Source organism: Corylus avellana, unplaced genomic scaffold, assembly GCF_965113065.1.
Source record: "Corylus avellana unplaced genomic scaffold, dhCorAvel1.hap1.2 HAP1_SCAFFOLD_182, whole genome shotgun sequence".
In the NCBI taxonomy this organism is placed as follows: Eukaryota; Viridiplantae; Streptophyta; class Magnoliopsida; order Fagales; family Betulaceae; genus Corylus; species Corylus avellana.
In genome coordinates, this window is record NW_028290573.1 from 17,361 (window position 1) to 32,464 (window position 15,104).

At 37.4% G+C, this 15,104-nt stretch overlaps 2 protein-coding genes across 6 annotated transcripts; both read left to right on the forward strand.

The window, feature by feature from the left end:
• Window positions 1–5,533: 5,533 nt before the first annotated feature.
• On the forward strand, window positions 5,534–11,823 carry LOC132190094 (glutamine-dependent NAD(+) synthetase). 5 transcript variants are annotated; one of them, XM_088512094.1, is made up of 10 exons: window positions 5,534–5,623; window positions 5,697–5,850; window positions 5,961–6,201; window positions 7,124–7,258; window positions 7,490–7,655; window positions 8,507–8,644; window positions 9,144–9,282; window positions 9,633–9,809; window positions 10,336–10,503; window positions 11,697–11,823. In XM_088512094.1, exons 6-10 carry the CDS (start codon window positions 8,628–8,630, stop codon window positions 11,811–11,813), a joined length of 618 nt encoding a protein of 205 aa, XP_088368220.1. In that variant the 5' UTR covers window positions 5,534–5,623; window positions 5,697–5,850; window positions 5,961–6,201; window positions 7,124–7,258; window positions 7,490–7,655; window positions 8,507–8,627; the 3' UTR covers window positions 11,814–11,823. The 5 variants fall into 5 exon arrangements, with proteins under 5 accessions (XP_088368220.1, XP_088368218.1, XP_088368222.1 ...); XM_088512092.1 differs by having other exon boundaries at window positions 5,697–6,201; XM_088512096.1 differs by having other exon boundaries at window positions 5,697–6,201; window positions 7,533–7,655.
• Window positions 11,824–13,066: 1,243 nt separating this feature from the next.
• On the forward strand, window positions 13,067–14,065 carry LOC148582350 (F-box protein CPR1-like). The gene has a single exon (XM_088512097.1). The coding sequence runs from the start codon at window positions 13,067–13,069 to the stop codon at window positions 14,063–14,065; it is 999 nt and encodes a 332-aa protein (XP_088368223.1).
• Window positions 14,066–15,104: the final 1,039 nt, after the last annotated feature.

Here is a 15,104-nt window from a genome sequence, read left to right on the forward strand (position 1 = left end):
GCTTGTGATTGTGAGTATGAGCGTGGTGTTTGTGGTGTCTGGGTGATGAAAGAGTATGGTGTTGCTGAGTCTTGGATGAGACATACTGTTATTGATGATCCAGATCGGGTGATACGGGGTCCGGTTCCGGTGAGCTCTAGCAGCAGCGGCGGCGGCGAGTTGCTGGCGTCGACAGGAGCAGGAGAGCTGCTTTTCTGTGATCGTCAACCACTAGAAAAGAAGAAACTTGGAGATTTGTATGTAGACAAATGCTCTGAGAGTCTCTATATTTGATGCTGAGAAATCAGAAGGCTCTTTACTTGAAGCTTGATTTCAAATGAAATAGTATAGACAGATTAATTAAGTTTGAGAATTAATGTAACCCTATTAAGTTCGTACTTTATAAACCTCTTCACATTCCTTTTTTAGCTATAGCTTTAAAATGATAGATATAAATCTTTTTAATTACTTCAACTAATTAGTTTTTGAGTTTACTTCATGCATTGAATATATAAGTCTTTAAGGGGACCTGACTACATTCCGTGTAATAAGATTGTGCCCCTCTGTGCTTATTAATGATATGCATTACTTATCCAAAAAAAATATGATCAATTACTTGTGTAGCTTTGATTGATTGGTATATGTAGTGTAGTTACTGCAGTTTCTCTGGTTTGTGGTACTGCAGATTAAAGATATTTCTGGTCTTCTTCACTGCAGATTTGTTTTGGCTTTGGTTAGAGTTTGGGTGTATAGCAAATTGTAGTGTTTGTTGTTTGCTGTTTTTTTGCAGCTTTAGGTCCAGCATTTTTTAAATTTGGAGTGTTTAGTAGCAAGTGTATTTACAGATTAAAGAATGAAGGACCGAAGGTAATTATTATTATTATTTGGTCCTTAATTCAAAATTTCAAAACTTATATCAGCTGTGACTTGTCGCTTCATTTCATTGGCCACGGTCTACATCACTCAAACAACTTCAAAAGTATAGGTTATTTAAAACACGTCAACTTTTCATTTTCAGTTATGTTGTCAACTTGAAGCTGTCAATGGCTCAATGGTTTGGTTGCAAACTTTTGTATATGGTAATCCTAAAGGGTTGGGGTGGAAGCATTTATGGTCCCATTTTGGAAGTTTTAAACAGTCTGTTGGCAGGATCCCCTGGTTTCTTGTGGGTGACTTTAATTCTGTGTTTCATGTACATGAGGAATGGGGAACTTCAAGGTTTAATGGTTATGATGTTGGTTTTGTGGAGTGTGCTAATAAAATGGAGCTGGTTGATTTAGCTTATTCAGGCTGTTTTTTGACATGGAACAATAACAGAGAAGGTGATGGTTTTGTTGCTAGGATGCTTGACAGAGTAGTGAGTAATGAGTATTGGATGGACTGTTTTGGACAAACTTCAGTAGTTTTCTTGGCTGCAGGTGTCTCTGATCAATCACCAGTTCTTATAGCAGTTGGTGAGGCTCAAAGCTTTGGTCCAAAGCCCTTTAAAAATTTCAATTAATAAGCTTCAGGTTTGCTGAGCTCATGTAGCAAAAATATTGAATTTCTTGTTTTAGTGATAAGTCTCTGGGTTATGATTGCCTCCATTGCAATTATTGTCCGCTTGAAGTAATTTGAAATCCTTTGCTTCAGCAATATTGAAGCTACGGCATTTGCTTAAGAGTACTGAAAACTCTAACTTTTATAAACATATAGACAGTTAATGTATGAACTTTTAAGGTTTTTATTTTTATTGTTTTTATAAGTAAAGTTATATATATCAAAAAGCCCAATGTGCCTCTAGGCACACAAAAAGTATATAGGGAAACCCGTGAAAACCCACAATAAGACCCAAGATAAAAACCCATTATAAGCCTAAAGAAATCTTGACACCTAAAAAAGACCTCCAAAGTTACTGAAGCAAATCCATCAAAAAATATTGCCCTCAAGAAAGAAGGGCAAACAATAACCACCCTGGGCTCTACAACCCAATATTCTCGCCCTTCCTTCATCGAGAAGACCCGCTAGCTATACCATAGTTAATGGAGCTTTATAAATTTAGCAGTTCTCTCTTACCCTTAGTCCGAGGTTGGCCAACCTTTGAATCCCATATCACCTCCTGCATCAACGCCAACTCCTCAACGCCCTCCCCCCGGGGGGGGGGGGGGGGGGGGGGGTGGGCGTGCAACCTTATTTGCATGAAGTGCATCCTCTTCCATTACCTTCCAAAAAGCCAAATGCTTCTCCTCGTGCTTTACATTTTCTCTCAACCACTCAAATAGCTGTTTGGTAAAATACAATTCCTCTTTCATTACCTTCAAAAAGCCAAATGCTTCTTATCGTGCTTTACATTTTCCCTCAACCACTCAAACAGCTGTTTGGTAAAATACAATAATTTTTCCTTTTCTTTTTATTTTTTATTTTGTTTTGGTGAAATATTCTTTAATTTTTTTATTTTAGAAATATACTTTTCAAAATTTTTCCAAACAAATGTTCGTTTGTAGCCCCTACATACAATACTTTCTTAAAACGTGGCTTCCACCAAATCAATTTTCAAGCTTTACTTCAAATGATAAAATCTTAACAATAATTAAGTAAGGGTAAGATTGAAATTTTGTCAGAAGAAAGATTTCTTAAATTCTGAGCTCTTACAAATTTTTACTTTTAGGGGATTACTGTAAAAAGAGTTGATGGCCTAGTGTTTTTAACGAATGGCCTTCATGATTATTGGCCCACGGAGTTGAAGGATTTTGGATTATCGTAAACTCGGCCCACAACATGGGCAATATCATGGGCTCTGTCGGGCTTTTGATGATGGCCTTATAACCAAGCTGTGTTAAGCTTCGGCAAGGCCCTTTCAATGTCTTCATTTCAGGGTAAGTTTGAGAAAAGTTTTAGCAATACAATTGGCCCTAAAACCTTCCTATTGGGTTCTTAAGTTTTAGCAATAAACTTAAGATTTTATTGATAAAATCTTAACAATTTTCTTTAATTATTGTTAAGATTTAATATTTTCGGTTGTGGTCCAGTATCTATGTTCCATGTCTGTTTTATGTTTCACTATTTCTCGTATGGAGCTTCAACCTTTTAACTTCCTCTTGAATTAGTATATGATGGGAATCACGAGGTAGTGTAATTAGGATAATCTTCTTGCTTGCTTCAGATCGCAAAATATTCTTTATGGAGAATCTTCTTTCTGCTTCAGATCAAGAAATATTCTTTATGGAGTGCCTCATTTTTGGAATTGTCTTTGATCATATCTTTATGGTTATCTGAAAATTGTAGTGGTAAAATTGAATTCTGATAATAAAGGTCATCCAATCAAAGGATGCAATATCAGAGGATCCAAATGTGGCCGGAGATTTGCCAGAAAAAGTTTAATGGACACTTGCAGAAACCCTCCATTAATAATTAGACATATCGAGGGTTGATTTTCCATTTTTGAGTTCAAAACTCCTTTACATGAACTCTTTTCACATGGATGGCAGATGCCACCATGCCTCACTCTCCCTTCTAATTTTATTGTTACTGTGCTTTTTTCAATTTTCTCGGAGTTTGTTCTCTATTTTTCTACTGGTTGTTTGCTTGGATTGTGCCCCCTTATCATCTTTCAATTATATTTTTGAGTTGTAAGAACTCGTCAAATTATTTATTTATTTATTTTTATTTTTTAATTTTTTTGGTATTATTTCCCTTGTTGCAGCAACAGAATCTCTGCTACAGATGGGGTGCAAGATTAACTCCATTGGAGGTGGCTAATAGAGTAAAACACTTCTTCAAGTACTACTCCATCAATCGGCACAAAATAACTGTATTGACACCTGCCTATCATGCTGAGGTAAGTTTGGCTGAAAGAGCCAGTTCAGCATCAAATATTTGTCCAGCTAACAAATCTTTTATTCTGTTTATCTAAATCCAATAAGAGCTTGCACCTTTTTTCTAAATTAAATGCAGAGTTATTCACTAATCGGTTTGACCTTCGCCAATTTCTCTACAATGTAAGATGGCCATATCAGTTCCGAAAGATAGACGAACTTGTGCGCGAATTGGACGGTGACAAAGTTGCCATTACAGAATCAGGTGACCATGAAAACTTGGGAGCTACATCACATGGTGGAGGAGGGCTAGGAGTTGCTGCAGCAGGCTCAGGCAATCCAATTGTTGGGTTTTAATTGAAATAAAATACAACCTTACGTGTGAACTAAATTGGTGCAAATATATTTGTTTAGTTTATTTCTCATCATGCTGGTTTATGTAATTAAATTATATTCTTAACCATTTTTTCATGGGTAATTATCACCCCTAATAATTGTAACTTTGCCTCATGTGAAGGCTACTCTATATTCATTCACAGATTTAAATAAAAAATGATTTATAATATCACGATTTGAATTAAAGAAAGTTTGAAACAAGCCAATTTAAGTTCATGTAATTAACAAGTGGAATTGGAATTAGGAACAAAAATTAAAAAAAAAATAATAATAATAATACAAACCGAACATTACATAATTTCTGTGCAAGAATCAATAGTAAAATGTGTTGATTGGTATAATATTTGAATTTTTCTTTTTTCTGTTTTTTTTTTTTTTTTTTTTTACAGTATTTCAATTTATTTACAAATGTTCTCTAAACCGGCATCACTGACAATATCCTATAGACCGGTAGAAATCGAAAAATCACTGACAGTATCCTATAGACCGGTAGAAACCGGGAATCTAGAAACCGGTAAAAGTAAAGCAGTAAACCGATAAGGAAAATCTAGAAACCGGAAGTAAGGTAGAAATCGAAAAATCACTGACAGTATCCTATAGACCGGTAGAAACCGGAAATCTAGAAACCGGTAAAAGTAAAGCAGTAAACCGGTAAGGAAAATCTAGAAACCGGAAGTAAAGTAGTAAACCGGTAAGTCTCTGACCCTTAGCCTTAGGCTATGAGTGTGAGATTTCAAACTCAGGTCAAGGCTGATTTTGACCTGTGTTTATTTAGACAATTATAGACAAAAACGCAAAACGCAAATCAGAGTATGAGTATCAGTCTACCAGACGAGGTAAAACGAAGAAGACTAGTCTTGCTTCTAGTTCTGTCCGGCCTCCGGAGCCCGTCCGGTCGCATCCTGAACCTCGGCGGCGGCAGCTTCCTCGGTCGCATCCTGAATCTCGGCGGCAGCTTCCTCGGTCGCATCCTGAACCTCGGCGGCAACTTCCTCGCACTGAGGTTCCTCCGGCTCCAGAGGCTCTTTTTCCAGTATTTCCTGCTTCTCTTTCTTTCCGGCCTCCAGAGCCTGTCCGGTCACATCCTCAGTAACAACTTCCTCGGTAACATGTTCCGCACCGAAAGCTATCGGTGTAGGACTAGGACGCCTCCTCCTCAGTCCGGTCGGCCAAGTATTTCCGACAGCAGACTCAGTTACAGTAACTACTTCCTCGCACTGAGGTTCCTCCGGCTCCAGAGGCTCTTTTTTCATTTTTTCCAGTTTTTTGCGTTGTTTCTCTTCTTCGTCGGATAACTTCTGCAGACATGGAGGAGGACCGTGCATCATGACGACAACACACTGAATGTGGGAGGAGCTAGGCTAGGGTTGCAATGAGGCGATGGTTTTGTGAAAAATGAGAGAATGAGACAGGGGAGGTGGTGCTGCTGTTTATATAGGTCCTCCTCGTCGCAGGTAGTTAGCTCTTTTCATTGATTTGGTTTTTTTTTTGAAATGTTTATTGCTGACATGGCCAAGGATGTTTTAGAAACAGAGGAGGAGGGAGAGAGTACGCAGAGAGTGGTTCGGAGGTGTTTTGATTTCGTGGGGGTTGAGAGAAGGCCCACCAATGTTAGTGGGCTTTTAGAGCCCATGGAGGGCTTCACTTTCGAATCATTCGAGGAAATCTCCGTCGATGGAAGGTTGGGGAAAAATTATCCGATGTGGTCCAGTATCTATGTTCCAGGTTTGATTTAGGTTTCACTATTTCTCTCTCATTGAGCTTCAATGTTTTTACTTCCTCTTGAATTAGTCTATGCGCCGGTGGATTTTGTGCCGGAGCCGGAGGGGTTCTTGCCAAAGGTGAAGAGTCAGGAGGTGAGAGCCCGGGCTCTGGAGGTGCATGCTTTGTGGAAGAATTTGAGTACGAAAGTCTCTGATGAGGTTGTGAAGCGGCCTGAGTTTCATACTTTGCTTCCTCTGCCCAAGCCTGTCATGATTCCTGGATCACGGTTTAGAGAGGTCAATTACTGGAAATCTTATTGGATAATTAGGTGAGTTTTCTGTTACTTTTCGTATTTTGCTTTTAGGTTCGATCATATATTGTAAATGTTCTTGATTAATGGTGGGGTTCTTGAGTTTTTGCTATATAAGGTAGATGGTACTTGGTGATTTAAATTCTAATGCATAGTAATTATTGAGGTTTCTACATTCGTTTGAAGCTCAATTTTAATATCAAATTGCTATACAGGGTTAATTGTACTTGGTGATCCAGATTCTAATACATAGCAATTGTAGGATTTTAATGCATTTGTTTGAAGCTCCTGTGTAATTAAGCAGCATGAACTGATAATGCTGGTCCTGCAGTCAGTTGGGAGCAAGCATTGTTCTGTTGGGTTTGAAATACTGTCCAATTTGGAAAATTAGTTGTTTTCTTAGTCGATGACCTTATACAACTTGTACAATAGGGACTTTCCAAATAACCCTACCATTCATGACCCAATTCACATCAAAAAGGGAAAAACTAACACACCAAAAATAACACATCATATCTACAGGCACTATATGAAATAGCTTCAATTTATGTTGATAAATGCTAGTGCATAAGCAAGTAATTGTGGGATTCGGGTTTGTCAACTAAATTGCTTCCTCGAAAATAAATCACCCATTACTGCTCTTCCTCTATTTTCAGCACAATTATGTATTGCATCAATCCGATTCTATGATTCACACTTACATGTCACGCTGTTAATGTAAGAGTTGTTTGAGTATGTACTGGTACTTGGTGGTTGTTTAGCAAACCTGCTGATACAAACAACTAAAGAGGTCTCTGAAAATAGGCATTTACTTTGATATCCATTCTGTTAATCCGATATTAATTCTATCAATTCAAATTCATTGCATTTCTTTGGTCTTTGGATTATAACCCTGTGTTGTGAATATTCTTTGTTCCTTAACTTGCTTGCTTGATCACAGGTTGCTAGTCTTAGAGGATCTATAAGTAGCTTTCAAGAGCAAGCAAGTTGCAAAATTAAAGTTCCTTCGGTGGCAGTACCATACAAGCTTTCTCAGCCTTTTACCCTGAAAATGTGTCCTTCTAGTCCACTTAAGGTTTGTTCTTGGTTCAGAAAGGACTATTTAACCAATCTCATATTGGTGGGATTAAGGCTTCACTGTAATTGAATAAACTGTATTGAAATAGCAGTCTTGCTTTCACTTAGAAATTTTCTGCAAATAAGTTTAATTTGATTTCATTGGTGATTATGTAGTTTTTGTCAGTGGAATTCTTTTCACAAGAATGTCACTAATTACGAAACTCTTGCTAAATTGAACATGATTCAGATTAAGTATCATGATCCTGAGGAGGAAATAGCCTTTGGCCCAGGTTGCTGGTTATGGGATTATTTAAGAAGTGGAGCTTCTGGTTTTTTGTTTCCTCTTTCTGGTGGAGCAGATAGCTCCTCGGTTGCTGCTATAGTTGGCTGCATGTGCCAGCTTGTCGTAAAAGGTTGGTTTTATTAAGCGTAACATATCGATGCTGTACTCTTGTACTGTGCATTTCATATTTCTGTTGACTGTCTACTTTTGTTTCAAATAATTAATGGGCTCATGCTGCATTTAATATAAAAGGACCATTATTTCAGGATGAGTTCCTACTAGTTAGGTGGCTTTTCTTGGATAATCCTTTTGTACTTGGAAGCGCCTTACGCTTTTAATGATATCTCGATCACTTTAAAAAAAAAAAAAAATTATTTCAGGATGAGTGCCTGGGGCAGGTAACCAATAACAGGCTTTTGTTAGCCTTCCAATATGATTACCTGTAATAATGTGCTAGGTTAACTGAACAGTTAAATCATGCTAAATTGATTAAAAGGCTAGCAAGAGTTTCAATGAGCCAATCACTAGCCAGGGTTGTTCCATAACTCATAGATGGCCTAGTGCAAACTGGTGAATTTATTTAGGTGTATAAGGAAGTCAAGACTTAAAAATATTTCAGAAAGGACGTTAAATATGGGACATATTATATGTACATCTATTTTAGCCAAGAGTGGTAATCTGAAGATGTTTACCAAAAAGTATATGTTATTGTTTGGAGTCGTCTCTTTTTATAGAGAGGAGGATATTTGTGTTGAATTGGTCAAGTTGATTATCAACTTCCTCCAGAGAGGGAAACCATTGTACTACAGCTGGTAAAGTGTATCTTCTGTGGGGTTCCTGGCTGTATCTTTCCTGCCCACTGCCATAAGTACTAGGGGTGCAGCAGAGGCAGCAAGAGAGCTGGACATATTTTACAACCCTGAACCAAGTGTCGTATTTTCTGATTGTAAATAATTAAATGTGATGCATATTTACATGCAGAAAAATAGCACATGGAGATGGACAAGTCAAAGCTGATGCAATTCGTATTGGAAATTATACTGGTGGACAGTTTCCTACTGACAGCAGAGAATTTGCAAAACGCATATTTTATACAGTATTTATGGGATCTGAAAACAGGTGGGTCCATGTACACGAAACCAATGCTTTCTTGTAGTGTCATATTTTCATGTAGTAATTGTGTTAAAATAGGTACTCCATGGTGAACACCATAATAAGCATAATTTCTCATTCTTTAAAAACTTCTGAAGTAGCCAGGCAATTCCATGTGTGGCTTGTATTGAAAATCACTGTATTTAAGTTTTGGCATTTTGACTAGATTATTATTGGCTGGCCAATGAAACATGTTACCTTATGATGCCCATCAAGGAGTGTATGGTTCTTTTGAAAACCATAGGTAGTGAGAAGGCTGTATGATATCTCCAAGGAAAGACGCCAGGATTCATTTCTTATAAATAGTAACACAGAAAACATTTTGTGATATTAATAGGTTTATTGCTTGTAGACTGCATTTCAACAAGCCAATTAGATTTTAATTGAATAAGTTCCTTTTCAGATATTATTTTCAGCTTACACACTGAGAGTATTGTAGTCCACTAACAGGGTTTGTTTCTTACAGTTCTGAAGTCACAAAGTCACGAGCAAAGGTACTAGCAGATGAGATTGGCTCATGGCATCTTGATGTTTCCATAGATGGGGTTGTTTCTGCACTTCTGTCTTTATTTCAAAAACTTACAGGAAAGCGACCACGCTGTAAGGTAAAAGATTCTGTTTCTGGCATTGCTATATAGTCCATCACTTCCAATTATACCTTCTTCTCTTTTGTGTACAACAATTTTGGGTCATCTACCAAATCACTGTATTGGCTTGGCTCCACCTTTTCGAGGATATGTAATTTTAATGCTATAGAGAGATTGTGTTTCCTTTCTTTCTCTTTTTCCTTTAATATGTTTTGTGGAGTGATTATCTGAGAACTTGTGTTATGCTTTTCATGTGGTACATTGGGCCTTTTGCTTAGGTAAAGGAGTAGATATTTGACCATATTAACATTAGCAAGTGTAAGTAATTATGTTTGAATAATTCTTTAATCTGCTGTTTGTTTTCACAGGTAGATGGTGGATCTAACATTGAGAACTTAGGTCTGCAGAACATTCAAGCTCGAATCAGAATGGTGCTGGCTTTTATGTTAGCGTCGCTCTTGCCATGGGTGCACAACAAACCCGGATTTTTTCTTGTTTTGGGTAGCTCCAATGTGGATGAAGGACTGCGTGGTTACCTAACAAAGGTATCATACAATTTTAACTTATGCTACAGGTTAGATATGCTTAGACAAGCTTCTTTATAGCAGTGAAAATTGTTAAGGGGTCATCTTGATCCATGTCTGTCAGGTGTGGATTTGTTCTTCTTTTTAATAAAAAAGACACTAAAAGTTTTACACCAATACATTATTGAACATAGTAATAACTCACAAAAAAATTTACCATCATAAAACCTCTAATTTTAATTTAATCCATATAAATTAGAACATGTTAAAATCTTTGTCCCCCCTCCAGGTTTTATATATTATGTTGAATTTTTATTTTTTTTATGGCTTGCTTAAGTTCTGGTTTCAACTTTGTGACTTGAACTCAATATTTGATTTGATTGGGTGATTTCTCTATTCTGTATAATGTTGATTTGCCTAGAATCTATCATAATTAAATCATGTTAGAACTCATAGTTATCTCGACTCTGTTGTTATATTTCAACTATGCTAGAACTCATCTTATCAAAAAACTATGCTAGAACTCGTGCTCATCTCTTTTACTCAGTATGATTGCAGCTCAGCAGATATTAATCCAATTGGAAGTATTGGTAAGCAGGATCTTCGAGCATTTCTACGATGGGCTGTCATCAATCTTGGTTACTCATCCTTGGCAGATATTGAAGCAGCTCCTCCGACTTCTGAACTGGAGTCTATACGTTCCAACTACAGTCAGGCAATGGATTTTCTTTCATTTATGTACTTTTTCTTGTAAAGAGAGTTATATAATCGGAATAACCACGAACGATATTCTTTCTTCCATTTGATTTTAATTTTCGGTATCTACCAATCTTATAATTAGTTTTCTAGAATATTTGGACGTTAGATAAACTTTTGTAAAACTCTTTTTTTTCACTTCTCAAATATTGAAAACTCCTCTCAAATGCTAGATAACCGAATGGTCTTTTAGATGTGGCGCCCACCACTTAACACTTTCAGAAAAACCACAAAAGTCTTCTCAAAACACAAAATACTTTTCAAAGAACATTTTTCAAAATATAAAAAAACCAAAACACTTCCTAAAAAATAATTACTATGAACTTCCAGCGGCCTTGCGGTGGCTGTCAGGAACTTCTGGCGGACCCTGCGGTGACCTCCGTGAACCTTTGACAGCTCCACAATGGCCGCCAAGAACTTCCAATGGCCCTGCAGAGGCCACCATGAACCTTTAGAGGCCTCCTCGGTGTCTGCCATGAACCTCCGACGGTCCTGCAGTGCCCGCTATGAACCTCATACAACCTGTGGTGGCCACCATGAACTTCCAATAGGCCTCGCAATGGTTGCCACCAGCCAGCCACCATCGTGGAGGTCGAAGGTAAAATACAATAATTTTTCATTTTCTTTTTTATTTTTTCTTTTGTTTTGGTGAAATATTCTTTAATTTTTTTTATTTTTTATTTTAGATTATACTTTTCAAACTTTTACCAAACAAATGTTCGTTTGTAGCTCCTACATACAATACTTTTTTCAAGCGTGGCTTCCACGAAATCAATTTTCAAGCTTTACTTAAAAACTCAAAATCCAAAACATTACTCAAAACTTTAGCAAACAGACCCTTTGTGTTTGCTTAAATAATGTCCATCTCCTAAGATGCCCACATCGAATAACATGGATTGTCGACAATGGGGAGACTAAATCTTTGTAGTATTTAAATGATCAAAATTCTTCGTCTCAACATTGTGTTAATGGTTTGCTTTTGGGTGTCTAGACTTGCATTGACATTCTTTGCTTTAACATATGCAAATTCTCTTTCTTGTTACTGGCATTTCATCGTTATGTTTTATTTTTGGGTGAAAGAATAAGTTATAGAGATGGGTATGTCAATATTATGCTTTTGCTGGGAAGTCTAACTTATGTTGTGTAAAACAGCTAGATGAAGTGGACATGGGAATGACATGTGAGGAACTCTACGTCAATGGAAGGTTGCGAAAAATTTTCCGTTGTGGTCCAGATCTATGTTCCATGTCTGTTTTAATGGTGATGTAAATAGTGAGCAATATGCCCCTATTTGATTGATGATTATCAATAAAGATTGCAATTTGTTCAAAAAAAAAAAATCGTTTATTTCTTTATATTATGATATGGAGTTTGGGTTGAACAAACTCCACGAATATGGAGTTTGTTTGGAAATAAATGGTATTAAATAATATTGATACCATGAATATGATATATTATTATTTATTGATATTATTTCTCTTAATTTCTTACGTGCTGTCAATAATCAAATTGACACGTACAAGGAATTCCATACATTGTTTCATAAATAATATAACAAAAATACAATTGAACATCTCTATATATTAATTAACGGCAGCTGTCACCGACTCACCGAGTGGACATACATGTCGGTGATCTTGTCTAAGACTCTTCTTGTCTAAGAGCCATCAATTACTACTTGAATATATACAGGCATGGCAATTTCATCGACGCCGAAATCGGAATCGGAATAGGCATGGCTTCCAAATGACCTCCTTGATTCGATTCTGGACAAGGTGGCGTCACCATTTGCACACATTTAACCACATCGGCTAAACGTGTGGTTTCATATATCTTAATATAGGTTTTATTTAGCAGATATTATACACCCCCAAAAAACAAAATAGAAAAAAATAATAATAATACCGAGAATCTTTCGGGATTTTCTCTATTACCTTCCACTGATTTGCCTTCTCCTACCCTAACCTGTGTCGTCGCTGCTTCGCCCTGTCTGCCATTGCCGCCATCATAATGTCAGACAATTTCTCTTTAGACCTTTTGATGTCGATACTGGAAAGACTTCCGGCGAAATCCCTCTTCCGTTTCAGGTGCGTCTCCAAAGAATTATGTTCCGTATTGAGTTATGAAAAATTTGGAATCTAACTTGTCCATCACGCGTGATTGTTTTTTTTTTTTTTTTTTTTTTTAATTTTAATTTTTTAATTTTTTATTTAAATTTTATTTTAATAAAAAAATTGATAACTATGGTTCAGTTAACCACGCCAGCTCAGCAAGGTGCGGATGGGTTGCTGATAGAATTCTTCTCCCTAGCATTACTCGGTTTCTTATATCTTAATTATAGGTTTTATTTTACAGATATTATAGTATTATACACCCCCAAAAAACAAAATAGAAAAAAATAAAAATAAAAGATACCGAGAATCTTTCGCGATTTTCCCTATTACCTTCCACGGATTTGCCTTCTCCTACAGTAACCTGCGCCGTCGCTGCTCATTGCCCTGTTTGCCATTGCCGCCGCCGCAATGTCGGACTATTTTCCTCGAGACCTTCTGATGCCAATACTGGAAAGACTTCCGGCGAAATCCCTCTTCCGTTTCAGGTGCGTCTCCAAAGAATTCCGTTCCTTATTTAGAGATGGTTACCATCTTATTTACCACCGGTCTCAGGATTCAGACCACTTCACTCACTATTCCCTACACCATCCCGACACTTATGATCAGTACTTTCGTTTCGAATTACCTTCGAAAATTGGTGAACTAGACTACGTTAATTCTTGTCACGGTGTTTGTTGTTTGTTCGGACACCCCAACATAGTCGTTCTCTGGATCCCGTTGACCCAAAAGTTCCATACGCTTCGGAAGCCTTCATTACCGGAGCCTTCATTACCGGATAGTATTCGCGCCTCTGGACTTTATTGTTACGCTCACGGGCTAGGGGTTGATGAACCGAACGGCTATTACAAGGTGGTGAGATTGGTTTACCTTATGATTGAGGATGATACGTCGGTGACACTTTCCAGTGAAGCTGAGGTTTTTAGTCTGGACACCTGTTGTTGGAAGAGAGTAAGTGGGCCTACGATTTGGGCGTCTCAACTGTCTCCGGCTTATGTCAACGGAGTTATCCACTGGATATGCTTGGGACTGGGAGCGTTGCTTTTGTTTGATGTAAGTGACGAGGTATTTCGCACGATGAAATTACCCGATGGGCTGACACTGCGAGCCATTGCGGCTTGTAAGGGCTCGCTTTTGGCTTGTGATTGTGAGTATGAGCGTGGTGTTTGTGGTGTCTGGGTGATGAAAGAGTATGGTGTTGCTGAGTCTTGGATGAGACATACTGTTATTGATGATCCAGATCGGGTGATACGGGGTCCGGTTCCGGTGAGCTCTAGCAGCAGCGGCGGCGGCGAGTTGCTGGCGTCGACAGGAGCAGGAGAGCTGCTTTTCTGTGATCGTCAACCACTAGAAAAGAAGAAACTTGGAGATTTGTATGTAGACAAATGCTCTGAGAGTCTCTATATTTGATGCTGAGAAATCAGAAGGCTCTTTACTTGAAGCTTGATTTCAAATGAAATAGTATAGACAGATTAATTAAGTTTGAGAATTAATGTAACCCTATTAAGTTCGTACTTTATAAACCTCTTCACATTCCTTTTTTAGCTATAGCTTTAAAATGATAGATATAAATCTTTTTAATTACTTCAACTAATTAGTTTTTGAGTTTACTTCATGCATTGAATATATAAGTCTTTAAGGGGACCTGACTACATTCCGTGTAATAAGATTGTGCCCCTCTGTGCTTATTAATGATATGCATTACTTATCCAAAAAAAATATGATCAATTACTTGTGTAGCTTTGATTGATTGGTATATGTAGTGTAGTTACTGCAGTTTCTCTGGTTTGTGGTACTGCAGATTAAAGATATTTCTGGTCTTCTTCACTGCAGATTTGTTTTGGCTTTGGTTAGAGTTTGGGTGTATAGCAAATTGTAGTGTTTGTTGTTTGCTGTTTTTTTGCAGCTTTAGGTCCAGCATTTTTTAAATTTGGAGTGTTTAGTAGCAAGTGTATTTACAGATTAAAGAATGAAGGACCGAAGGTAATTATTATTATTATTTGGTCCTTAATTCAAAATTTCAAAACTTATATCAGCTGTGACTTGTCGCTTCATTTCATTGGCCACGGTCTACATCACTCAAACAACTTCAAAAGTATAGGTTATTTAAAACACGTCAACTTTTCATTTTCAGTTATGTTGTCAACTTGAAGCTGTCAATGGCTCAATGGTTTGGTTGCAAACTTTTGTATATGGTAATCCTAAAGGGTTGGGGTGGAAGCATTTATGGTCCCATTTTGGAAGTTTTAAACAGTCTGTTGGCAGGATCCCCTGGTTTCTTGTGGGTGACTTTAATTCTGTGTTTCATGTACATGAGGAATGGGGAACTTCAAGGTTTAATGGTTATGATGTTGGTTTTGTGGAGTGTGCTAATAAAATGGAGCTGGTTGATTTAGCTTATTCAGGCTGTTTTTTGACATGGAACAATAACAGAGAAGGTGATGGTTTT